Below are 27,268 nucleotides of genomic sequence, written 5' to 3' on the forward strand. Positions count from 1 at the left end.
ATTGGAGGGTAAGGAAGCCAAGCAGCTGGGATCTATTTCTAGGGAAGGGGGCATTGACAAAGCAATTGGAAAAGGGGAACCAGCCCGCAGCCTCTGGAGGCGACTCCTGTCAGCTATAAAAGAAAGATATCCCTTCAAGGAAGATGTTGTATATCGCCTGGGAAATGGACCACCATGGAAAAAGGCATCCAGTACCTGAGGGAATTAGCTGTGCTGGAAGTGATTTATAGTGACCTGAACGACGTGCGGTCACCCACAGATCCAGATGAGGTCCAGTGCACAAGACCTATGTGGCGGAAGTTGGTACGAAACGCACCACCGTCGTGTGCCAACTCATTGGCAATACTGACCTGGAAAGACGGAGACGGTCCAACAGTGAATGAAGCTGCTAGTAACCTCCAGGAATATGAAGAAAGTATCTCTTCCTCCCTTGTCTCAGCTGTGGAGAAACTGTCCCAGGAGTTCCAACGGTTCAAAGAAGATATGTCCTACTCCCCACCTATACGGACCAGTGTCTCAGCTATTAGGAGTCAGCGTTCTTCTGCTCAAGAGAGAGGATATAGAGGGTACACACCACGGGCACTCATGGTTTTTCCTGCGTGACCACGGAGAGGACATGAGGAAGTGGGATGGAAAAACCCACCTCAACCCTAGAGGCACGGGTACGTGAGTTGCAAGGAAAAACAATCACCAAAGGGGTTCTTCCAGGAAAATTGCTGCTCCGGTTTCCAGTGGACAATTCCCCAGACAGAGTAAAAGGGCTGATCTTACTTCTGATTTTAATGAAGAAACTCCTGACTCGTATATACAAGAAATGGGTAATGAATATTATGACCAGAATTAGGGGCGCCCTGCCTCCAGCCAGGTGGAGGAAAGGGACAACCGGGTTTACTGGACTGTGTGGATTCGATGGCCTGGCACATCAGACCCACAGGAGTATAAGGCTCTAGTAGACACCGGTGCACAGTGTACCCTAATGCCATCAAGCTATATCGGGGCAGAACCCATCTGTATTTGTGGAGTGACAGGGGGATCCCAACAGCTGACTGTCTTGGAGGCTGAAGTGAGCCTAACTGGGAATGAGTGGCAAAAGCACCCCATTGTGACTGGCCCTGAGGCTCCGTGCATCCTTGGCATAGACTACCTCAGGAGAGGGTATTTCAAGGACCCAAAAGGGTACCGGTGGGCTTTTGGTATAGCTGCCTTGGAGACGGAGGAAATTAAACAGCTGTCTACCTTGCCTGGTCTCTCAGAGGACCCTTCTGTTGTGGGGTTGCTGAGGGTTGAAGAACAACGGGTGCCAATTGCTGCCACAACGGTGCACCGGAGGCAATATCGTACCATCCGAGACTCCCTGATTCCCATCCATGAGCTGATTCGTCGACTGGAGAGCCAAGGAGTGATCAGTAAGACTCGCTCACCTTTTAACAGTCCTATATGGCCAGTGAGAAAGTCTAATGGAGAGTGGAGACTAACAGTAGACTATCGTGGCCTGAATGAAGTCACGCCGCCCCTGAGTGCTGCTGTGCCGGACATGCTGGAACTTCAATACGAACTGGAGTCAAAAGCAGCCAAATGGTATGCTACAATTGATATTGCTAATGCGTTTTTCTCAATCCCTTTGGCAGCAGAGTGCAGGCCACAGTTTGCTTTCACCTGGAGGGGTGTTCAGTACACCTGGAATCGACTGCCCCAGGGGTGGAAACACAGCCCTACCATTTGCCATGGACTGATTCAGACTGCACTGGAACAGGGCGAAGCTCCAGAACATCTGCAATACATTGATGACATTATCGTGTGGGGCAATACAGCAGAGGAAGTTTTTGAGAAAGGGAAGAAAATAGTCCAGATCCTCCTGAAAGCCGGTTTTGCCATAAACAAAGTAAGGTCAAGGACCTGCACAGGAGATCCAGTTTTAGGAATAAAATGGCAAGATGGACGTCGTCAGATCCCAATGGATGTGATTAACAAAATAACAGCCATGTCTCCACCAACTAGCAAAAAGGAAACACAAGCTTTCTTAGGCGTTGTGGGTTTTTGGAGAATGCATATTCCAAATTACAGTCTGATCGTAAGCCCTCTCTACCAAGTGACCCGGAAGAAGAATGATTTCAAATGGGGCCCTGAGCAACGACAAGCTTTTGAACAAATTAAACGGGAGATAGTTCATGCAGTAGCCCTTGGGCCAGTTCGGGCAGGGCAAGACGTAAAAATGTGCTCTACACTGCAGCTGGAGAGAATGGCCCTACCTGGAGCCTCTGGCAGAAAGCACCAGGGGAGACTCGAGGTCGACCCCTAGGGTTTTGGAGTCGGGGATACAGAGGATCTGAGGCCTGCTATACTCCAACTGAGAAAGAGATATTAGCAGCATATGAAGGGGTTCGAGCTGCTTCAGAAGTGGTTGGTACTGAAGCACAGCTCCTCTTGGCACCTCGACTGCCGGTGCTGGGATGGATGTTCAAAGGGAGTGTCCCCTCTACACATCATGCAACTGATGCTACGTGGAGTAAGTGGGTTGCACTGATCACACAACGGGCTCGGATAGGAAACCCCCATCTCTCAGGAATCTTGGAAGTAATTATGGACTGGCCAGAAAGCAAAGGTTTCGGAATATCGCCAGAGGAGGAGGTGACGCGTGCTGAAGAGGCCCCACTGTACAATAAATTGCCAGAAAATGAGAAGCAGTATGCCCTGTTCACTGATGGGTCCTGTCGTATTGTAGGAAAGCATCGGAGGTGGAAGGCTGCTGTATGGAGTCCTATACAACAAGTGGTAGAAACTGCTGAAGGAGATGGTGAATCGAGCCAATTTGCAGAAGTAAAGGCCATCCAGCTGGCTTTAGACATTGCTGAATGAGAAAAGTGGCCAGTGCTCTGTCTCTATACTGACTCATGGATGGTGGCAAATGCCCTGTGGGGGTGGTTACAGCAATGGAAGCAGAACAATTGGCAGCGCAGAGGCAAACCCATCTGGGCTGCAGCATTGTGGCAAGATATTGCTGCCCGGGTAGAGAACCTGATTGTAAAAGTGCGTCACGTAGATGCTCATGTACCCAAGAGTCGGGCCACTGAGGAACATCAAAACAACCAGCAGGTGGATCAGGCTGCTAAGATGGAAGTGGCTCAGGTGGATCTGGACTGGCAACATAAGGGTGAATTATTTATAGCTCGGTGGGCCCATGACACCTCAGGCCATCAAGGAAGAGATGCAACATAGAGATGGGCTCGTGATCGAGGGGTGGACTTGACCATGGACACTATTGCACAGGTTATCCATGAATGTGAAACATGCGCTGCAATTAAACAAGCCAAGCGGTTAAAGCCTCTGTGGTATGGAGGGCGATGGCTAAAATATAAATATGGGGAGGCCTGGCAGATCGATTATATCACACTCCCACAAACCCGCCAAGGCAAGCGCTATGTGCTTACAATGGTGGAAGCAACCACCGGATGGCTGGAAACATATCCTGTGCCCCATGCCACCGCCCGGAACACTCTCCTGGGCCTTGAAAAGCAAGTCCTGTGGCGACATGGCACCCCAGAAAGAATTGAGTCAGACAACGGAACACATTTTCGAAACAGCCTCATAGACACCTGGGCTAAAGAGCATGGCATTGAGTGGGTATATCACATCCCCTATCATGCACCAGCCTCTGGGAAAATTGAACGATACAATGGACTGTTAAAGACTACACTGAGAGCAATGGGTGCTGGGACATTCAAACATTGGGATACACATTTAGCAAAGGCCACCTGGTTAGTCAACATTAGAGGATCTGTCAATCGAGCTGGCCCTGCCCAATCAAAACTTTTACACACTGTAGAAGGGGATAAGGTCCCTGTAGTACACATAAAAAACATGCTGGGGAAGACAGTTTGGGTTACTCCTGCCTCAGGCAAAGGCAAGCCCATTCGTGGGATTGCTTTTGCTCAAGGACCCGGGTGTACTTGGTGGGTAATGCGAAAGGATGGGGAAGTCCAATGTGTACCTCAAGGGGATTCGATTTTGGGTGAGAATAGCCAATGAACTAAATGGTATGATGTTAATTGCTATATAATACTGTGTGTCATCACTTTTATGGTTATTATACACCATATCAATGGTATTTCAATAAGGATCACCCAGATTAGTGAAAAATGAACTTCGATGAAAGCAAGCAAAAGTGCAGAAGTGATGGAACCAGAACTGGCTTCAGCATCCAGAACAATCCAGAACAATTCAGATTCAGAACAATCCAGCACCATGCAGCATCTCTTCTGCCCTGAAGGACTATTATGACAGATGAAGCCCAAAGTCATGAACTAAATGACCTTAATAAACATTTTAGAAGGATGACTCATAGACCAAGGGAATGATAATTGTGTGTACATATATATATATATATATATATATCAAGAGACAGGAAAAAAAAATGGTGGTGATTAATTGTATTAGAAAGGGTAGAACCTGGGCATGACGTAAATGGTATAGAATAAGGGGTGGATACTGTCCTGGTTTCGGCTGGGATAGAGTTAATTTTCTTCCTAGTAGCTGGTATAGTGCAGTGCTTTGGATTTTAGTATGAGAATGATATTGATAACACACTGATGTTTTGGCTGTCGCTAAGCGGTATTTACATTGGTCAAGGACCTTTTTTTTTTGTTTTGTTTTTTTCCCCAGCTTCTCATGCTCTGCCAGGCGCTCAAGAAATGGGAGGGGGCACATCCAGGATAGTTGATCCAAACTGACCAAAGGGCTATTCCATACCATATGATGTCATGCCCAGTATATAAACTGGGGGAGTTGGCCGGGGGGTTGCGATCGCCGCTCGGGGACTGGCTGGGCGTCGGTCGGCGGGTGGTGAGCGGTTGTATTATTTTATTTTATTATTTTTTTTTTCCCTTTCCCTTTTCTTTCCCTCCCTTGGGTTTTGTTCCTCTTTCTCTCTCATTGTATTCCTTCTCATTATAATTCATTATTATTATTATTATTATTATTATTTTGTTCCAATTATTAAACTGTTCTTGTCTCAACCCACGAGTTTTCTTACTTTTGCTCTTCCGATTCTCTCCCCCATCCCACTGGGGGGGAGTGAGAGAGCGGCTGTGTGGTGCTTAGTTGCCAGCTGGGGATAAACCACGACAATAGGTTATATTTAAAGACACACACAAATATATATGTATCTCTGAAGCTAATGGATGTGCTAGTCATTCAAATTGCACACAGGCTATCATCTACTAGGTTTCAAATGCTATATATCGTTATACCATATTTTTTCCCAGTGCTTCCCTGGCTCTCTGATCCTCTAGGAATTCTCTCTGAAGTGGCTTTCATGTCATATTTGTGTCTGCTTTGGGTTATTGGACATACAATATCTCTTTAGAACTAAGTATGTGATACAGGACACGACTACACCCTTGCAAAACCCACAGTGGCATGTGAATTACATGCACTGGAATCATATGGAAGCTCTGGTAAAATAAAAGATTTTGACAGGTCTTTTTTACTAGGAATATGATGGCACTATACTGAAAAATTTATTTTCTGCAGCCTGATATGTTTATAATATGCCAATCAATTTATGTTCAGTGTAAGACTATAAACCCCTGGTTGCAATCTGCTGCTCAGTGATATGCTATTTGAATTACATTGAAGTAAAATTAGGATATTGCAGCATATGTGCTGAAGGGAAGGAACACAGTGGCATTGCTCATCCAAATACTTCCTCTGTCACTAGTTAAAGTCATCTTCTTGAGAAAATAGTGCTTCTGCCACTTCTGGCTATTCTCGTGGATGAAACAAAGTTAAGTAGTAACTTAATCTACTTCTGATGATAAACCTCCCTCTTCCTCTTCCAGTCCAAGACATACTCCTCTTGCCATCAGTAGCTACCAACATTGGTAGAGGGAATTTCTTTATCTAGGGGTGTGTCCTCCTTTTTGGATTAATTTTTCTTGTGCATCCTCACTGCCAAAGCAGTTAGCATTTTCCATGCTGCACACAGAAATCTGTTTCTTGTGGGATGTATTTTCATCCTGCCACCTTGGCGCAGAAGCGTTTCACCCAGATTCATCCCACAATTCCCTAAAACATCAGCAATGGCAAAGGTGACAGAAAATAACAGCATGTACACTGGCAGCATAAACAGCAGCTTGCAGGACACAAAAACCAGCAGCAGGAAAGCAGAAGTGTGTCTACCTTGTGAGCTTCTGCCTTCCTGAAGGCCGTGTTGAATTCAGTGGTCCTAGGGTGGTGGAGTTTGGGCTTGAATTCTGTGGGTCCTCCCAGTTAACATCCATGTACACAGAAGCATCTTGACTTTTAGGATGATGTGATCCCCTAGCCATTGGATACCTGTCCAAGGATGTGAATCCTGAGCCAGCATCAAGAACTACATGATACAAAGGTGTTAAGGACCAGTTCTAACAGGTAAAAAAAATCCCCCAACCCTAAAACATCAATAAAGGCTTCCTTTCTTAAGACAACGTGATGTCTTGGCATGCTCCTCTTCTGCTCTCCTTGCACTCCACCCTTGCTCAGTTCTTGACATCAATTTCATGATCTTCCCCACAGATTTTTCTGCTCCTCTATCCCCACTACAGTTCTCAGCCTCCACTGAGGCACAACACCGCACCTGATGCCCTCACGTGGTGTTCATGTGATCATCACATGCTCACTTCATCGTCTTCATGCTGACCCCCTTAGCTTTTAGCCCTTCTCAAGCCACCTGCACATGGCCACCTCCTTTACAGAGTGAAAGGGAAGAATACAGGGTAGACTGCATACCCGACAACCCACCAAAGCTTAGAAGGGAGCTGGGAGTGGAGATGTGTGTCTTTGTGGTGGGGCTGTGTGCACATCTTTTGCATGGGGACTTTGCTGCTAGTGGTTCTGGGACCAGCTGGCTCTAGCTTCTGTTTGGATTTCTCTTCCAGTGCTGGTTTTCTGCATGGTTTCTTTGTGCTTATTGTTTTCTTGTGCGTGGGAAGGGAGAGGTGACTAAAAAGATAACCTTCCTTCAGATGGATGAAACGGAGACCTATCATCCTTGGTCTTCCAAAATATTTGGTTACTTCTTGGTCACCATGGCAAGTCCAACTGGTCATGACAGTAAACTGCTGGCTTATTACCAGTGAGATACCATAGGTTTGATCCAGCTGTCAGTGGCCATTTTTTCATATCCCAAATCCCTGTTTTGAGGGTCATTTGCTGGTTTCCCTGTATGCTGGCTCATCAGCAAAATCAAAAGTGGAAACTTAAATGGGAAGTGAGCTCTCCTCCTTTTTGGTGTGAAGATCAGACAAGGAGAACATGTGTGGCACGGCGACATTGCAGGAAGCTTGCAGTACATCTGTGCTTCATGTGTTTGTGCAGAAGCAGGTCTTTGTGGTCTGGTGTCATTCAGATAGATGCGTGGCCGCCTTTAAAAAGAAACAGTTTCTGGGGATTTGTTTATCTTTTTCTAGTTCTGGGAATTATTACAGAAATTTAAATACCTTGTGTAACCTGCCAGAGCTCGCTCACTTGTCCTTTGTTCACCCCCATTGGTTTTAAGCAGTATTTTTAACTGCAAAAGAAGCTGCTGCAGATAGCTGTGTACCTGGGAACAACGTGCTTTCTGGGAACTGCGCCTGCTCTCACGACGCAATGTTTGGGGACTGAAATGGCCCCAGTGCACCACTGTGGGAAACCTGACCTTAAGCAGATGCCTACAGGAATATCCTGAGTACAGCAGCAGTCTGGGTTTGAAGTGGAAAGTGAGAAACCTCTTCCAGGGCCCTTGCTGTTGTTGTACAACAGTTGCTGTATGGCATATGATGGGGTTGGGGGCTGTAATTCCTTCATCTCTGAGGTTGAAGGAGTAGCTGTGAAGATTAACAGATTAGCAATTGGTTCCCCTCCATTTTCCTTTCAGATTTTTTTCCCTTGAGATCATGCTATATTTTGCTTTGTGCCTGGCTCTTCTTCTTAATTAGTCTAGTTGGATCATTAGATTAATGTTGAGAAACAAAGGAAATCCTTCCTTTTGCTGGTGCCAGCTGCCTCCACATACCCAGCCCTGAAAATGGGAACAACATAATTCATCCCCTTCCTGGTGGAGAAAAAAGGGTTATATACTTATCTTTAGGGAAGGGAAAAGTGATGATAAACTAGAGTAAGCAAACACTAAAAAAAGGGGGGGTTTAGTAACTTAGATGTTATAAAGGTTGTAATCAAGGTGGCTAGTAATAAAGGCTGCAAGTATTTCTGGTCAATGAGAGTCAATGCTTTCAAGAGACTGAGACTGCCCATTTACAGGAATAACTTGTTGCTATGGAGTTTGTGCTTTCCAGACAGATGGACATCACAGCAGATGCTTATCTACTGCGAGCAGGGCTCTCACGATCTCTTTTGTTGGAAAAATGGAGGTTTAAGGTGTGACTGCCGTAGGGTCTGGTCAAGTTCCTGCAAAGTTAACAGAGATACAGAGCCCTGTAAAAATATCTTTTTGATTATGGTGTGGATTTTTACTATGTGTGGAGCTAGCCTAGATTTTGAAAGGTCTAATAGGTCCTAATTATTCAAAGATAACTTACTTCTGTTTGTAAACCAGATGGCTTGACAAAAATGAGGATGATGGTCAGATTGTCCGAGAATTAGTGCCCGCTGGGGAGTCACCAATGCTAAAAAGTGAGTTTAGCTTGGAAAAAAGAAGGTCTGGGTTTGAGCTCTGTATGCACGAATTTACTTGCTTTAGTCTACTTAATGATTCATGTCAGTTCACAGTAAATCTACTGGGCTTTTTTTGCCATTCTTATGCAAGAAGCTGCAGTAGGTCACTCGGGGGGAAATGCCTCTGACCCTTAAATCCTAGTTTATGAATGGGATTAATTTGCATAAAAGAGAATAATTGCAACATTATATATGTAGATAGAAGCTTTGATTTTTAATGTCGTGATTTGTTTAAGAATTGCTTTCTTGTATAGAATTGTGCTTTCTTGAAAGAATTGCTTTCTCTGAAGGATCTTGAATTGCCACTGCTTTAGTAGAGTAAATTCTGTCTAATAACATTGTGTTCCCAGAAGAAAATCACCAAAAAGATTACATTGTCCTTTTCTGGAGAACCAGGCCTCCAATACTACAATTTTCTTTATAAAACAGTGCTCACAGAGCTCAGGTTGAGATGCTTTTTGTTTTGTTTCAGAAAAAAAGTCAAAGCTATTGAATTAAATTGTAAGTATAAAAAAAGTAAAATTGCCTTACTTGCCCAAGCTCACTTTTATGGCTTGGTGATCATCTAGCAGTGAGAGGGAGGAGTACAGAATATTTTCTGCTTATTAGTGTAACTGTTGCATGTCTTATGTTTTGGTGAATAACTCCAAGGTGTGAGAGCTTATCCAGTGTGGCCCTAAGATGCTGGATGCATGAATGGAGGAGCAAAGTTCTTTGTCTGTAGCTGGAGCCCCCCTCCCCTATATGTTTGAAGCCGATTGCCTGGCTGAGCACTGGAAATGCCACTCACGTGTCTGTATTTTGTACATTGATCTCACTTTAGATGTCAGTTATCACATCAGTGTGAAGACGGGAGACATCCCAGGTGCCAGCTCAGACTCCAAAGTCTTCATCAAACTCTATGGTGAAAAAGCAGACTCCAGCAAAGAGCCTCTCTTAGTCTCTGATAATGATCTAGGCAATTATTTTGAACGTGGTCGAGTGGATGAGTTTACTCTAGATACGATGGATATTGGGAAGGTAAGAATTAATTGCAGGTGGCTCTGTGCTTTGTGCAAGCAGCTGAATTCAGAATCAATATATAGCTAAGGATTCAATGTGATGTAAGAGTCTCTGACCTTTGCATTGGAGATTAAGAAATACATTTTGTATAGACTATTACATCGGCAGTGTAGCATCCATGCTGGCATGTGACGAGTATGTTTTAAGTTTATAGTTAAATATATATATAAAGGATTTACATGAACGTGGTGTAAGAACAGGGTGCCAGGGGAAAGAGATTTTTATATATTAAGTAAATTCTGTTGTGTTGGGTTTTTTTCTGCCCTCTTGGTTTTTGTTTGCTTTTTTAAAGATCAACCGTATACTGATTGGACATGATAACGTGGGTCTCCGTTCTGGCTGGTTCCTGGCCAGTGTCCAGATCACGGTTCCAGTCCAGGGAAGGCAGTACATGTTCCCCTGCAACCGATGGCTCGACAAAGATAAGGCTGATGGCAGGGTGGAGGTGGAGGTCTACCCAAGTGAGATTGTGCCTATTGAGAAATGTGAGATAAAACACATTGAGAAATGTGTGCTTTTTATAGCTAGGACTAAATTTGTGTTACTAGCATTCTTAAAGGACCAGGACACACTGTGTTAGACACCAAAATCAGAAAGTCCTTGTCCCAAAGAGCTTATGTTGGTGAGAAAAGTAAATTATTCTGCTGTGTGTTTTTTTTCTAAAACAGTTGGAAAAACATTAGTGAGTTTTCCATCTTAATTTCCTGAGATTGTCTGAAAAATTTACATCCTGGGCAGTGTAACAAAGCACAAGGTGCTGTGCTTCTTCATTACAATGTCAGTGGGTTCTGCTTTTTTCACATTTACCTGCCCCAGTCCTGCACAAGCACACGTCCTGTCCTGCTTGTATTACCCCATTTCCTGGAAGAGAGAGGCTGTTTGATAAATAAAGACCAAATCTCTACTGTCTATTTGACTTTTATCAGTAGATTTGTTTTCTTTTAAGGCTATGGTTAAAATTTGCCTTGGGATCCTGAGAAAAGATGTGTTTTTCCTCTGCTCTGTGTAACTCCCTCCCTTGTATTATATTAAGAAGATCATTTAAGCACTCTATAGTTAATACTGAAATGAAATTCCCATTTAAGACTCTATTTTGCACCCCTCTGACACCAGCTTTATACTTGTAAAAGGGAAAACTATTAGGTTAGTCCTCAGTGAAGAGTTGTGTTATCTCACATTTGGTTTGGATAAGAGCAAATGGTCGGCTACGTGGTCATTTGTTAAGACAAGGTAATTTAATTTTGAACCTGAGCCCTCAGGAATGTTATCTGAGCTTCTCTGCTGATTTAATTGCTTTATTTTTGGACTAGTGATAAACTACGAGGTGTCTATAGTTACCAGAGATGTACAGGCTACAGGCACCAATGCCAAAGTCTTCATGCAGATTTATGGCGAGACTGGCAAAACTGAATTGATCACCTTAGAAAACAGATCAAACAACTTTGAATGGGGAGCCACAGATATCTTCAAGGTATGATGAAGGCAGTTGTTGCCGCTTCTATGAGGGGAAAGAAATGACCAGCCAAAACTGAGACATCAACAGGCTAATTAGCCCAATCATACAAAACAATTGACTTTTTAACAAAATTGCGAGGTCTGTTGGTATCTGCTGTCCTCTATCCATATTTTTGGGAGATTTTGTATTTCTTTTGGGAGGTTTTGTGTTTCGTGGAGTGACTTTCATCTTCTGAGGGACTGGTAGCAAAGGTGTCGTGGAAGAATATGGTCTGATAGCATTTGTTTACCTTTACTTTCAAAAGGAGGTACTCATGTTAGATTTCGAAAGACCTTAATCTTATATTTTGGGCCTGACCACATGTTATTGTCCTTTTTCTTTACCTACTTGGGAAAAAAGAAACCCCATACAAGATATAAGGAATCCTGGCTTTGCCTGTGGTCACACATGCCTTTTGCCACTGGTACATGTCAGCCCATCCCTGCAGAGGTTTGCTGCTGTAATTTCTGTGAACGTGTGAGTGCCCCATGGATTTTGCTGCCTGTTGCACTAGTCCAGCGAGCACCGCACAGTCACAGTGCTCAAGGCGTACAGCACACTCCAGCTATCGGTCTGGCCAGCATTTAGGTTTATACTGCAGAGTCCACACCTCTTTCTGAGCAACTCAACAGTAACCAGAGTATTTGCAGGGATGAAAAGCCTCAAACATAACTCAGGTGTGTCAGCCAGGACCTAGCTAATCCAACAAGAGGTCCTGGGCTGACAAGGCTGAGCAGAGGGTACGCATAGCAGTGTGGTTGGGCACCCTCTCCTGAGTGGGACCTGGCTACGTTGGACCGCCGTCCTTTTCTGGCTTGCTTCCTTGAGTTTTCTGCCCAGAGAAACCAAGGTCTGGGGCAAAGGAATGGTCTTAGTTCTTGCCCTGATGTGGGGTTAGAGCAAGGACAGGATGTACTGTCAGGGCATGTCAGAGCCACATCCTTCTGTATTGAAGTAACCTCAGGAGACACCAACATCTGGACAGTAAAGCACAGAGTCCAGATGGAAGCAGGATTTAAGGCACATCTGTTGTATGTGCTCACAGCACAAGGCTCACCACAGTGGTGCCTAGGTCTCCTTGTGAATATACAGTCCAACAGAGGTGGTATCCATCTCATCACAGTTAAGCACCTACTTGGAGCTAGTTGTGGAAGCTCCTCTGAATCATCAAGACTGGGGTATCTTTCCTGTTGTCACTGGCCAAATGGAGATGTCTTTATCTACAGCTTCACCACGGTTTTGTAATGTGTATTTCTGAGATCAGTTCACCTCGTCCTGCCTCAGTTTCTTGCTTTATAGAATGGAGTTAGTGATGTTTATCCATTTTTAATGAGTTCTTTAGGATTTAAGATGACTAGCACCTTATAAATGCTTGCTTTTTTAAGAATCTATAATTTTAAGATTAGGTTTCTCTGATTTTAAAGGAAATAAACTTTCCAAAATTTATGAGTAAAAACTATTAGCCAATATCAGATTTATAATAAAGCCATATGTACAGTGTTCTGTTTACATAGCCATGTTTATATCCTCTCTCAGATGTTTATTACCAGACTTAAAAGTTCTGCCCATTTTCTGTGATTTTTTTTTATAAGCACACAAGGCAGAAGCTCTGAAGCATTAATAGACAGACCCTCTATCTCTTTCATGATATGAATATTTACAGAAAGATATGGGCAAGAATAAGATTCTGTGAGCTACATGCTAATAGAAAATGCCATCAGCTATAAACAGGGCATGCAGGGTGATTATAGAAAATCTAAGGGTAAAGTGGTGTAAGGAAAGACACATTTTTTATGCCAGGACAGCTGGATCAATTTTAGTTTTCTGATAAGCATCTTGTGTGCGATTGATTTTGTTTTAATTTACTATTGAAAAAAATGTTTCTAGACTGAAACCTTATATGCCAAGTTGCCAGTTTTCAGCCTGAAGCAAATATTTCCAAATTTTATAGCATAAACACTACCTAAAAGGATAAGCAACCATCAGAAACAAGTCATTGGCTGTTCAAGGACTGTGTGGAGTAAAACCTTCTATCCAACTTCATTAGGTAGTAATCCAGACAAATAATCTAAACCAACAAGGTTTTATATCTGCTATATTGACTAGAGAGATGGAAATCTTCTTACTGATACAACCTTCTGCCACTGATGCATTGTAATCACTAATGATTGTATCCTCTTTGCTCACTAGTGAAGAAGTGAGAAGATACTCTTCTAATGTTCCAGATAGGAAGTAAGGAGAAGGGCAGTCCAAGTCCATGATCCATGTCAGAGATCAGGTTATCTGAGTCCAAATATACTGCCTTTTCTCTATACCATTATTGCTCCTTGCTTGGTTCATGTCTCGTGCTAAGTATTAAATGTATCTGATTATTCTTTTAGAATCATAGAATCGTTTAGGTTGGAAAAGCCCTTTAAGATCATCAAGTCCAGCCGTTAACCTAGCACTACCAAGTCCACTACTACACCATGTCCCTAAGCACCACATCTACATGTCTTTTAAATACTTCCAGGGATGGTGACTCAACCACTTCCCTGGGCAGCCTGTTCCAATGCTTGACAACCCTTTCGGTGAAGAAATTTTTCCTAATATCCAATCTAAACCTCCCCTGGCGCAACTTGAGGCCATTTCCTCTTGTCCTATGGCTTGTTACTTGGGAGAAGAGACCGACCCCCATCTCTCTACAACCTCCTTTCAGGTAGTTGTAGAGAGCGATAAGGTCTCCCCTCAGCCTCCTTTTCTCCAGGCTAAACAACCCCAGTTCCCTCAGCCGCTCCTCATAAGACTTCTGCTCTAGACCCTTCACCAGCTTCGTTGCCCTTCTCTGGACACACATGCTCTGGACACACTCCAGCACCTCAATGTCTCTCTTGTAGTGAGGGGCCCAAAAGTGAACACAGTATTCGAGGTGCGGCCTCACCAGTGCTGATCACTGCCCTACTCCTGCTGGCCACACTATTTCTGATACAAGCCAGGATGCCATTGGCTTTCTTGGCCACCTGGGCACACTGCTGGCTCATATTCAGGCAGCTGTCAACCAACACCCCCAGGTCCTTCTCTGCCAGGCAGCTTTCCAGCCACTCTTCCCCAAGCCTGTAGCGTTGCATGGGGTTGCTGTGGCCCAAGTGCAGGACCTTGCACTTAGCCTTGTTGAACCTCATACAGTTGGCCCCAGCCCATCGATCCAGCCTGTCCAGGTCCCTCTGTAGACCCTTCCTACCCTCAAGCAGATCAACACTCCCGCACAACTTGGTGTCATCTGCAAACTTACTGAGGGTGCACTCGATCCCTTCATCCAGATCATTGATAAAGATATTAAACAGGACTGGCCCCAACACAGAGCCCTGGGGAACACCACTTGTGACTGGGCACCAGCTGGAGTAAACTCCATTCACCACCACTCTTTGGCCCGGCCATCCAGCCAGTTCTTTACCCAGCAAAGAGTACACCCGTCCAAGCCATGAGCAGCCAGTTTCTCCAGGAGAATGCTGTGGGAAACCGTGCCAAAGGCTTTACTGAAGTCTAGATAGACAACATCCACAGCCTTCCCCTCATCCACTAGGCGGGTCACCTTGTCGTAGAAGGAGATCAGGTTAGTCAAGCAGGACCTGCCTTTCCTAAACCCATGCTGGCTGGGCCTGATCACCTGGTTATCCTCTACATGCCACATGATGGCACTCAGGATGATCTGCTCCATCAGCTTCCCCAGCACCGAGGTCAGTCTGACAGGCCTGTAGTTCCCCGGGTCCTCCTTCTGACCCTTCTTGTAGATGGGTGTCACATTTGCTAATCTCCAGTCAACTGGGACCTCTCCAGTTAGCCAGGACTGCTGATAAAGGATTGAAAGGGGCTTGGTGAGCACTTCCACCAGCTCCCTCACTACCCTTGGATGGATCCCATCCGGCCCCATAGACTTGTGTGTGTCTAAGTGGTGTAGCACGTCACTAACTGTTTCCCCTTGGATTATAGGTGTTTCATTCTGCTCCGCATCCCTGTCTTCCAGCTCAGGGGTCTGGGTACCTGGAGAACATCTGGTCTTACTATTAAAGACTGAGGCAAAGAAGGCATTAAGTAAGTACCTCAGCCTTTTCCTCATCCTTTGTCACTATGTTTCCCCCTACTTCCCATAAAGGATGGAGATTCTCCTTAGCCCTCCTTTTGCTGCTAATGTATTTATAGAAACATTTTAAATTGTCTTTTACGGCAGTAGCCAGATTAAGTTCTAGTTGGGCTTTGGCCCTTCTAATTTTCTCCCTGTGTAACTTCATGACATCCTTGTAGTTCATTTAAAAAAGAACTCAGGCACTGAGAATCTGATACACTAGTATGATATTTTGGCATATTCACCTTTAATGCCGACACAGAGACAATACTGGTGAGGAGAGCAATGGAGAAGTAGGGAGCCCAGTAAATTGGAATTCAGGTCCTATCCTTGTCGTGGTTGTTCTGAAAGTCTTCAGCTCAGTCTGATCAGGTGAGATTTGGTGATGGGAATTATGAAAGAATAAAACAGGAAGGAAAAAGTAAAGGTAAACTTGCACAAAAAAATTGATCTTATCCTTGCTTAGATCATTTTGGGTAATAGAGGTGATGCTCCTCATTTTTAAGAATGCACCTTATGAAGTTAAGATGTCTTATATCCTCTTGGGTGCTGACTTTCCCTTGGTGGCAGAGAGAGGCTGCAGATGTTGGCAAGATTTATAAGATTCAGATAGGCCATGATGGGAAAGGCATTGGGGATGGCTGGTTCCTGGAAAGTGTCATGCTGAAGCGGCTTGCCACAAAGACTAAGGAGTCTGATAAGAAGAAGAAGAAGAAAAAGAAGTCTGATGAGGAGGAAGAAGAGGAGACCAAGGTGGAAGAAGTAATGGATGTCTATACGTTTGTGGCACACTGCTGGTTGGCTAAAGATGAAGGAGATAAGGAGCTTGTGGTGGAGCTGGTGCCTGATGGAGAATCTTCCCTGGAAGGTAAATATCAGAGGGAATGTGCATGTATGTGTGAATACAGCAGTTGCATGAAGGACGATAACCACACTGTGGTGCTTTTGCAGGATCATTTATGCCCCCCCAGCCATCCTATTGCCCCAGGCCCGCAGTGTAGGTTACACTGTGAGTTGGTTGATCAGCTCTGAGGAGGAAGAGGACAGTGGTTAAACTCAGGCAGAGGATGGAGGAGACAGCCTGAAATGGGAATATCCTAAAGGACTATATAGGATTCTCCAAGGCTTGTCTGGGGAACTTGGGTCGCGAGTCCCACAAGTTACCACTGTGACTAGGAGTTTAGCAAGCTTTAACTATTTATTTGGTTAATGACAAGGGCTGGAGAAAGATGGAGCCCTTCATTGTTTTAAGACACATGCAAACATTTTAACAAGCTCCAGACAAAACCTTTCTTAAAGCTGACTGTGCTGGCATTTTTGGGCTACCTACCCGCTTTCATGGTGAGCCACAGATCTGATGAAATATGGCTATTTCTGGGATCTTGCTGATCTCCCTTTGCAATTTTACTTGCAGAGAATACTTATGAAGTTCGTGTTCTCACTGGGAATGTGTGTGGGGCTGGGACGGATGCTAATGTCTTCTTGAGCATCTATGGCATAGGAAGAGGAGACACAGGTGAGCGCCAGCTGAAAAGGTCGAATAACCTCAACAAGTTTGAAAAGGGCCAAGTAATGCATGAACTCAACTCACTGAAGCAAGCAGAAGGCTGGCAGAGCTCTCTCAGTTACGCTGGCCATTCATTACAGTCTCTTCTCTGCAAGGCTTGGCTTCTTCTTTCAGCTTAAAGCTCGGATGTGTTTTATTTCTTAAATATATTATTTAAAGCAAAATGCCTCAAAACGTTTTCCAGGGGAAATTCATTTGAATAAAAAGCTGAACACCAATTCTACATCGGAGCCACCTTTTGCATCTGCTTCCCGTAAGCATTCTGGTAATAATGTTTCCTGCCAGGAATACTTGAAAATCACAAACTTTAAATTAACATTGGAGAGCATTTGTGAGGCAGGTCAAATATGTCAGTATTTAGATTGCAAATACATTTAGAATCTAAATGTTCTACTCCACTAGTCAGGGAATAAAAGCAATATCACACAGTGTGCTATAATTACATTATAATCTAATCCAATTAAACAACATCACTTGTAGACTGAATATTTGCCATAAAAATGTTTATGAACAATTAACAAACTACTATTATAGCCAGGAATTGTTCAAGGAATAATTTTGAATAATGAAAAATTACGGAAACAATAAGCAGCTGTGGAAAGCTTGAGATCACAAAAAGAGCCTAAGGTTGTTAAATAAACTGTTAGCTGTGATTTATGAGCTTGGCACCAGTGAAACTGCAACCTGCACATGGTTCGTCATTCAGTGGGAAGAGCTCCAAGCTGCAAATGTAACGCTGTCTGCTTTTGAGACTAGAAACCTAAAGTCTATCAACGAGTTAATCACATTAAGACGTTCAAAGTATTATGATAACAAGGTCCATCCTGTCACACTAATACAGATAATAAATGATCCTCATGATTGTAATAAATGACAAAAGGAAAAAATTCTCTGGTTTGAAATAAAGCACATGGAGGTGCACAGGAGAGTTTCCGTGGAGTCAATACGTTTGTGTCCAGTTCCAGACTCAATCTGGGGGGAAAATGCTAAGCTTGAAAGGAATGAGATTTAGGAGAGATGAATTAAACCTAGAGGAAGCTGAAATGGGGATGAAGTAAAGAAAGGAGTGAAGGGTTGTGCAGCTCCATGGCTGTTACTGCCTTGTAGGAGCCAAGCATGAGTGTAATGGGAGAGCTCACAGCTCTGTAGTTATTTCAGTACATCTACCCTAAGAATACAAGGGAGACTTACAAACACCTTCTGTTTTAATGGGGAAAAAAAATGACTGTGGCCCAGTTACTGCCTCTCCCCCTTTCTGGGAAACACAGTCATTTACCTTTTGCCTCCTGTGCAGGTGGATGTGTTCACCATCAAAGCCATTGACCTGGGTGAGCTGAAGAAGCTGCAGATCCGCCACGATAACTCTGGTGCTAGCCCAAGCTGGTTCCTGGAGAGGGTAGAAATTGTTGATCTCAAGGAGAGCACCACGTGAGCAGCCTGTTGCACCCTTTTCATTCAGTCAGAAAAGGGGACACGTTCTCAGGAGCCTGCAGAACTGCAGGAAGGCAGAGGAGATGCAGAAGGGCATCGTCGTAGCTCCTCACCAACTCACAGGGAGCAAGCATCCTTTGGGAGCCTTGTGATTATTATGCTGTTATACTGAGTGTGGGGCCATTCTGGGGTACCTCTGTGTGCGGTTTTGCTGTCCCAGCATCTCTGCACTTTGAGAACTAGCAATGTTTGGAAGAAAACCTCAGCTTTTCTCCCTTTCTCCTGGGAGGGACTCTCACTCCTGAAGAGGTCCCCTTGCAGAGCCTGTACTCGTGTTTCCTTTCAAGGCTCCACTCTGGAAGTCCTTGACCTCACATTGCATTTGTCTTTTCTACCTAATGCAAAGATCTGGGCCAAAAGCAAGTCCTGATCTAAGCAAACTCCCATGATTTTCACAGAGAGCTGGATGAGCAAAGCCTAGGCTGTTAGAAACCTGAAATACAGGCTTGCCTTTGAGCTGGAACATACTTGAAGTCACATGCTTAAAAGTTGTACAATGCTCTTGTAACCAGATGTAACCAAAATTATTAGTTTGTTCTTTTGTAACTAAGCAACATAGAGATAGGAGCAGGTTAGACAATGCTTTAATATTGTGTTTGTACACCTATGGCTATGGATATGCTACTATGCCCAAAGACAATTGGACAAGGAGTAGTACGGACATGCTGCTATGTTCCCAGTACAGCCCCAGCCCATCTTGACAAAGAGTCGAGGGTGGTTAGAATAATTGGTTTGTGTTAAGGGTGCCAAATCATTGTTAGGGACCATGCACCATGAAGAAGGGAAGCAAGTTACATAAGCAAGGTGGGATTGCGCATGTCCAGAAGAAGGGGCCAACTAAAGGACACACCTGTACGACCACCAAGGACCACCAGAGACCCCCACAGAAGCCCCTCGGAGCTCAAGGATGCATGCGTAATGACCACGCGAATATGATAATTAGTTCCAGGAAATAGAATGAATATGCATGATCATTCCAGGAAATTTGATGCATATGTATGTAACTGGACAATATAAGTTTCGGCTGATGTAACCTGCGGTATGCACGCTAGGTGGAACGATCCCCCGTGCATCCGGCGCCATAATAAAGAATGCCTGCTTCTTAATACTACATTGGTGTTAAGGAGTTTGATTCCCGATTTCGGTGACAGTTTTGGCGACCCAGATGGGACCCTGCTTCTGAATTTCGACGGATCCGAGGGATTGCAGGATCTCCAGCCGGCACCGAGGGATTCTCGGGGAGAACCTCTGATCCCCGGACTGAAGAATTCTGAGCAAGATCCCCTGGAACAAGGTAATAAGGCATTCTTCTAACGGGTAACAGAACTTTAGGTAGGACGTGGGTTAGAGTCCCACTTTGAGCAGTACGTGGGGTTAGAGTCCCACCAAAGGTAGGACGTGGGTTAGAGTCCCACCAAGCCTGCTCGTAAGGCACGGCGAAAGCTACGCAGGGTTGGGCTAAGAGGTACCTCGGTTGGTAAGTCTCTGCTAGGCGAAAGCCTGTGGAGCGGGGCCCAAGGGGGAGTCTTCAACAGGGGGTTGAAGTCTCCAAGGTTGGGATTTCTGGCAGGGGGCTGGAATCCCAGAGGGAGCTCCAACAAGGGTTGGGGTCCCTCTGACTAGTGCTTGTGATAGTGCACAATCACAAGCACTGGTCGTTTGGGAGATGGGTACATTTCCGAGTAAGAAACCCATCCCACAAAGAACACCTTTGGGATATATTTTAAAACACTGGAAAGATCTGGGGGGTGATCCTTTGACTCGGAAGCAATTAATTGAATATTGCAATCATTGGTGGCCAATGTATACTTTGGAAGGTGGGGAGAAATGGCCAAAGAATAGTCCATCGCAATATAATACCATCTTGCAATTAATGTTATTTTGCAAAAGGGAAGGTAAATGAGATGAAATAGCTTATGAGGTATTTATTTTTGCTTTGAGAAATCATCTGGAGTGGCAAAAACAGTGTGGGATTATCCAGTAAGATTTTATGGCATTGACTTTGGAAAAAAACAGGGAAGGAATAAGAGTTTAAGATGATGTTGCTCTGCCTGTAGCATTGGAAAAGGGAATGGCCCAAAGTGAGAGAACTGGATCTTTCGCTACAGGCAATTAAGTTGATGACTCTGAATGATGAGGACTGAAGGAGACCAGGGAGTCAACCCCAGCTGAACACCTGGTTACATTAAAGCTGAGGAATGATGAAGTAGAATTTTTAGTTGATACAGGGGTAACATATTCGGTATTAAATATATGCAAAGGGGGGTTTAGTCATAAAACTATAAGTGTTGTTGGGGGAGCAGGGTGGAAGAAAATCGGCCGTTTTTACAACCTTTGAAATTCAAATTGGGAAAGCAATGGGTAACTCATCAATTTTTGTATATGCCAGAATGTCCATCATCTTTGTTAGGAAGAGATATATTGAGTAAATTGAATGCACAAAATAATTTTTAAAAATGGGGAGACTCAGCTGTTAATACCTGAATCAAAAGCTGTGGAAGCGAGAATTTTTATGTTACAGAACACACCAAGACCAAAGGAAGAAATTCCTGCAGAAGTAGAGGATGCAGTAACACCCTTGGTATGGGCTAGTGGAATTCCAGGTCGGTCTAAATTGGCGGAACCAGTAAAGGTTGTTCTAAAATCTGGAACTAAACCAGTAAGACAAAACAGTATCCTACCAAGTGGGAAGCTAGAAAGGAGTTGGAAGAATTAATAACAAAATTTTTGAATTATGCATTATTGATAGAATGTGAATCAGAATATAATACCCTGATATTGCTAGTGAAAAAGCAGAATGGCAAGGAATACAGGTTAGCTCAAGATTTAAGAGCCATGAATCAGATTAAGACATTCACCCAGTAGTAGTTAACTCATATACCTTGCCGACATCCTTAAAAGAAAAACAGAAATGGTTTACTGTACTTGATCTCAAGGATGCTTTCTTCTGCATGCCTCCAGACAAAGATATCCAGGCATATTTGCCTTTGAATGGAAAGCCCCACCACTGGACGCAAGACACAACTCACCTGCACAGTGCTACCTCAAAGGTTCAAAAATAGTCCTACAATATTTGGTAATCAGTTGGCAAAGGAATTGGAAGTGTGGAAAAAAGAATAATATTGCAGTATGTAGATGACATTTTGATAGCAGCAGAGACTCGAGAGGACTGTTTACAAGTGACCATCAGCTTGTTGAATTTTTGGGACAAGCAGGATACCGAGTATCAAAAAGCAAGGCCCAGATTGGGAAAGAGACTGTGATATATTTAGGCTTTGAAATTTTGCAAGGACAAAGAAGATTGGGAGCAGGCAGAAAGGAAGCAATTTGTCAAGTTCCAGAACCCAGAACAATATGGGAATTGCGGACATTTTTGGGTATGGTCGGGTGGTGTCGATTGTGGATCCTCAATTATGCAGCTTTGAAAGGATCCCAGGAGAATTACCTGTTGTGGACACCTGAGTGTTGGACAGCTTTTAAAAATCTGAAGAAGGCTCTGATGTCTGCACCTGTGTTAGGACTCCCAGATTTAGCAAAGCCTTTTGAATTGTTTGTACATGAGCAATAACATCTTGCTTTGGGTGTGTTGACGCAAAAATTAGGAACTTGGAAATGGGCCATTGGGTATTTTTCTAAGCAATTGGATAATGTCAGCAAGGGATGGCCTGGATGTTTGCAAGCTGTGGCAGCAACTGTACTCTTAATCCAAGAAGCAAGGAAATTAACCATGGGGCAGAAAATTACGGTTTATGTCCCACACATGGTAATTTCTGTCTTGGAGCAAAAAGGGGGGCAATGGCAGTCCCCAAGCCGCATGCTTAAATACCAGGTCACTCTCTTGGAACAGGATGATGTGGAACTTAAAACTACAACAGCAGCAAATCCAACAATGTTTTTGAGCTCAGAAATGGGTGAGTCTTTACACCATGATTGTTTGCAAACTACTGAACAGGTATATTCTAGCAGACAGGACCTGAAGGACGAACCATTGCCTAATCCTGATTTGGAGCTGTTTATGGATGGAAGCATCTTTGTCCGAGATGGAAAACGGATGGCGGGGTATGCAGTGGTTACCACCACCCCAAGTGATGAAAGCTGAAGCTCTCCCTGTGAATACACCAGCACAGAAAGCAGATTCACACACATGGAGCTATCTGGAAGGAAAGAGGACTGTTGTCAGCTCAGGAAGAAATTCTTCAACTCCTCCAGGACATCCAGCAGCCCAAGGAAGTAGTGGTAATGCATTGTAAAGCACATCAATTTGGACAAACCATGGTAAATGTGGGCAACCGATTGGCTGATAAAACTGCTAGAGAGGCAGCCGAGCAAAGCATCCTTGCCCTGGTACCAGTAAAACAGGTAAAACTTCCAACCCCGAAACCAAATTATGGTAAATTGGATAGATTATTGGCAGAACAGTTGAGAGCAGTAGAAAATGAGGTGGGTAACATCCACCCGACAAGTCATAGTTACCCCACAAATAATGATAAAATAGTAGAGGAAAAAAGAGAGAAACACATGGGGGAATTGAAGTGATGATTGCGGATTTACAGAAATGAAGATTGCTGTGTGCACATCCCAAATGTTACAGCTGCTTCGAATGAACAAATAGATGATATGAAGAGGGTGGCACAGCAGACTCAAGGTTTAAGGAGTGAAATGCAAACAAATTGGTTAGGCCAAATTTTGGGACATTTTGGATTTCCTCTTAAAAGATGGATAACTGAGTTGTTACAGACACTAATCATTTTGATTACAGTTGTTTTGGTGATTTGTTTGGTTTATCAATGTTTAAAGAAAATGTTGACACAGAAATCAGCGATGAAGCATCGTACACCAATGCCGGGAGAGAAGCCACCTGCTTATGTTGAGTTATGAAAGATTAAGAGTGGAAGTATTGAAAAGATTATTATTTCAAAACTTCCAAAGGGGGGAAATGTAACCAGATGTAACCAAAATGATTAGTTTGTTCTTTTGTAACTAAGCAACATAGAGATAGGAGCAGGTTAGACAATGCTTTAATATTGTGTTTGTACACCTATGGCTATGGATATGCTACTATGCCCAAAGACAATTGGACAAGGAGTAGTACGGACATGCTGCTATGTTCCCAGTACAGCCCCAGCCCATCTTGACAAAGAGTCGAGGGTGGTTAGAATAATTGGTTTGTGTTAAGGGTGCCAAATCATTGTTAGGGACCATGCACCATGAAGAAGGGAAGCAAGTTACATAAGCAAGGTGGGATTGCGCATGTCCAGAAGAAGGGGCCAACTAAAGGACACACCTGTACGACCACCAAGGACCACCAGAGACCCCCACGGAAGCCCCTCGGAGCTCAAGGACGCATGCGTAATGACCACGCAAATATGATAATTAGTTTCAGGAAATAGAATGAATATGCATTATCATTCCAGGAAATTTGATGCATATGTATGTAACTGGACAATATAAGTTTCGGCTGATGTAACCTGCGGTATGCACGCTAGGTGGAACGATCCCCCGTGCATCCGGCGCCGTAATAAAGAATGCATGCTTCTTAATACTACATTGGTGTTAAGGAGTTTGATTCCCTATTTCGGTGACACTCTGGTGGGTGGGACTGCTCATAAGGACCTCAAGATGGGTCCACTATTCATAAACATAAAAATGCGTGGGAGACTGGAGGTTCCCTCGATTTATTTAACTTTTTCTAGGAGTGAAAACTAAAAAGAATCAATCATATGGGGCTGACAGCTCAGAAACAGCACTTTTCGGTAAGTGCTCACTAACCTATTTATGGATTTAGTTCCCACAAACAATACCAGAGCTCAAGGATGAAAACAGATGTATTGTTCAGCTTTGAATAGTCTTGGGTTTTTTTAAGTAGCCTCTGATCTGTGCTTGTTTATGTTATTAAAGCTTATGAAGTCTTGTGTAAGTGCTGGGTGCTGCTGTCATTCTTGTAGGTATTATTTTCCATGCCAGCGGTGGTTAGCAGTTGAGGAAGATGACGGTCAGATTGTCAGGGAGCTGGTCCCAGTGGATGAAGCATTTGTAAAGAAAGGTTCGGAAAATGATGGCCAGTCTCTTGCAACGCTGGGCCTGGAACAGAAAGGTTTATGTTAGCCTTGTATTTCTTCCAGCGTGGGCTTGAAAAGGAACCAAGTTATTAGCACTGCTGAGGGCATTAGCAGTTAGTGTTCACTGGACTGTGAGTAATTCTGCCCCCGACCATGAAGTCTTCAGGTGTGAATGAAGTGTGAAGTGCATGTCAGCCAGCGAGGAGTGGACACTCCTCATTTTTAGGTGATTTAATCATCTTGCAAGATTGGACCCAAAGTGAGAAAGCTAGGAAAATGGATAACATGTTCAGTCATAATCTCTCAACTGAAATGCACATTCGTTGCTAATATCTAAGGCATAAATCCCAGCCATTTCACAACATGGACTGGAATGGTTAAACATTTCAACGTGAAACCGAGTGGAGAGCAAATGTGACCAGAGAAAGGGAAGGGACCTAAATTTCTCTCACTTTCAGTCTTGCTGCTTGTGTCCATTGTCCTCTGAAATAACTTTGTCTCTCTTGTACATAATTTTGCACGGTAACCACAGAGCAATGACACACTCCTGGGTCTGATGCTGAAAGGTGCTGAGTGCCCAGCACTTCCATTAGCTTCACTGCCAGTGAAAGGTCTTAAACTCCCCCCTCAGATGCTTTCGAATACATGAATAATTTCCACAAGTTGTATAGCCAACAAATTTCCACAAATTGGATAGCCCTTTGATAGAAGGTTCAGGAGGACCTTCTGGCTGAGCAGCATCTTGGAAACATGTGTCTAACTATGGAAGAAAGGTGCCGGTTTTGAAATCTTGAGCAGGTTTTTGCAGCACAGTGAAGACTATATTAGACTTTTCCACAATTTTTATGAGTTTACTGTGCTTGCTAGATGATGGTGCAATAGAAACCTCCCTAGTGATGCTGTTGTGAAGGGTGTGTTCATGAATATGAACTGTATATTTCAACGTGCACATACTTTCTGGTATGTGTTATATGCACATATGTTATTTGGTGCTATTAGAATAAAGAGGGGTGTGTGTGTCTTTTTTTTAAAATGAAATAGCATTATAGCATTATAGGCAGAGGCAGATTTGAAGAACCTTACAGATTCCCAGGAAGAAAATGGGAAGGCTTGAGCACATTTCTTATCTGTAGATATGCAGACAATGTACTGAATGACTGGAGCAGTAGAAGACTGCAACCAGATAGCCCAGCTCTACCCCAGGAGCTACCACAGCATACAACAGGAATTAGAGATTACAACATGGCTGTAATTGGGCAAAATAAAACCCAAACCAAACACACATATGCAATGAAAAGTAGAGTTAATTCCTGCTCAGACTTCACACTCTTAAATTAAGATATTTTATCTGACAGCTAAATCAACAACATACACTGTGAAAGTGAAAACTGGGGACAAGAAGAATGCTGGGACAGATGCCAACGTCTTCATCACTCTCTATGGAAGTAAAGATGATACAGGTACGGCTTCACATGCTGGAACAGGATAGCACCTCACTGCTAGAAAACTGAAAAGACAGGTCATGGTTTCCTTTTGTTTCCTCAATACCCATTCCTCACTCCTTTTTAGCACAACTTCATGTTCTTGCTGTCTCTGCATACATTGTGATAGCTGGGAGCATACCACCAGCTGCTGTAAATCACTGTCGAACTTTGCGATGCTGATTTGCACCAGCTGCCGATCTAAAGGCTTTAATTTCAATTATAGAAACAGCACAGTTGACTGGGACTACATTACTGAGTAGTTAATGCACTGAATGATTTGCTTTCCTCAGCAATGAATCAGCATGCTCCTGAAATCCAGCTCTCCTCTGCCTCTTTGAGTGGCCCAAAAGTATTTAATCAGCTGATGAGCAAATCCTCTTGGAAGCAGCTGAGCTGTGTGTGCAGTGACTTGGATGCCTGTGAGAGTGTCACCGAAATCGGGAATAAACCTCTTAACACCAGTGTAGCATTAAGAAGCAGGCATTCTCTTTATTGCAGCGCTGGATGCATGGGGGATCCTTCCGCCTAACGTGCATACCAGTTTACACAGATCTAGGTTCATTTATACAGTATATCTTTCCATATGCATAGGTTTTCATACTACTAGGCGGGACTATGTTAATTAGTAGCTTACATAATGATGATTTAGCATAACACATGCTCAGTTTTTCACGTGGGGGTCCTCTGGTGGCCGCTGGTGGTCATAGACCCCAAAACCATGCTTTTCAGGTCATGAATTCAGGGTCATTCTTCCTTTTAAGGCTTAATTTTCTCCATTGTTAAATATCACATGCTGGAAGATCCAGTTTTACCAGGATATTCTTGGGTTTTCTTTTGTTTCTTCTTGGTTGACCCTTTGAACTTTATTCTTTACATGTTTCACACTTATTTTCCAACAAGAGTGACAGGGAACTGATGGGTAGGACCAATTTCTTTAGCTGTGAACACAGCACAACAGCATCGTCCCTGTGGCGCTACCAGAGGATCACTCAAGAAAGGAATTATGTATATTTTGGGTGTTGATACAGATTTGGGTTCAGAGGGAGGGAGGGACAAAGCTCAGATCTTGAGATGAAAAGCCACTTTTACATTTTAGCCACTTCCTCTGTTCCACTGTTGACATTCCCAGAGGATTTGTTTCACATGCTTGTAACCAGATGTAACCAAAATTATTAGTTTGTTCTTTTGTAACTAAGCAACATAGAGATAGGAGCGGGGTAGACAATACTTTAATATTGTGTTTGTACACCTATGGCTATGGATATGGCTACTATGCCCAAAGACAATTGGACGAGGAGTAGTACGGACATGCTGCTA

General features: G+C 43.7%; 1 protein-coding gene across 1 annotated transcript in view; it reads left to right on the plus strand.

The window, feature by feature from the left end:
• The window catches only part of LOXHD1 (lipoxygenase homology PLAT domains 1), a 175,055-nt gene that overhangs the window by 70,130 nt on the left and 77,657 nt on the right, over window positions 1-27,268 (plus strand). Inside the window, 10 exon segments of the mRNA XM_072859639.1 lie at window positions 8,573-8,649; window positions 9,515-9,711; window positions 10,046-10,238; window positions 11,064-11,224; window positions 15,921-16,025; window positions 16,086-16,218; window positions 16,765-16,919; window positions 18,212-18,345; window positions 24,354-24,502; window positions 25,823-25,927. Coding sequence (XP_072715740.1) covers window positions 8,573-8,649; window positions 9,515-9,711; window positions 10,046-10,238; window positions 11,064-11,224; window positions 15,921-16,025; window positions 16,086-16,218; window positions 16,765-16,919; window positions 18,212-18,345; window positions 24,354-24,502; window positions 25,823-25,927 — 1,409 coding nt within the window.

This window comes from Ciconia boyciana, chromosome 4, assembly GCF_034638445.1.
Source record: "Ciconia boyciana chromosome 4, ASM3463844v1, whole genome shotgun sequence".
Classification (NCBI taxonomy): Eukaryota; Metazoa; Chordata; class Aves; order Ciconiiformes; family Ciconiidae; genus Ciconia; species Ciconia boyciana.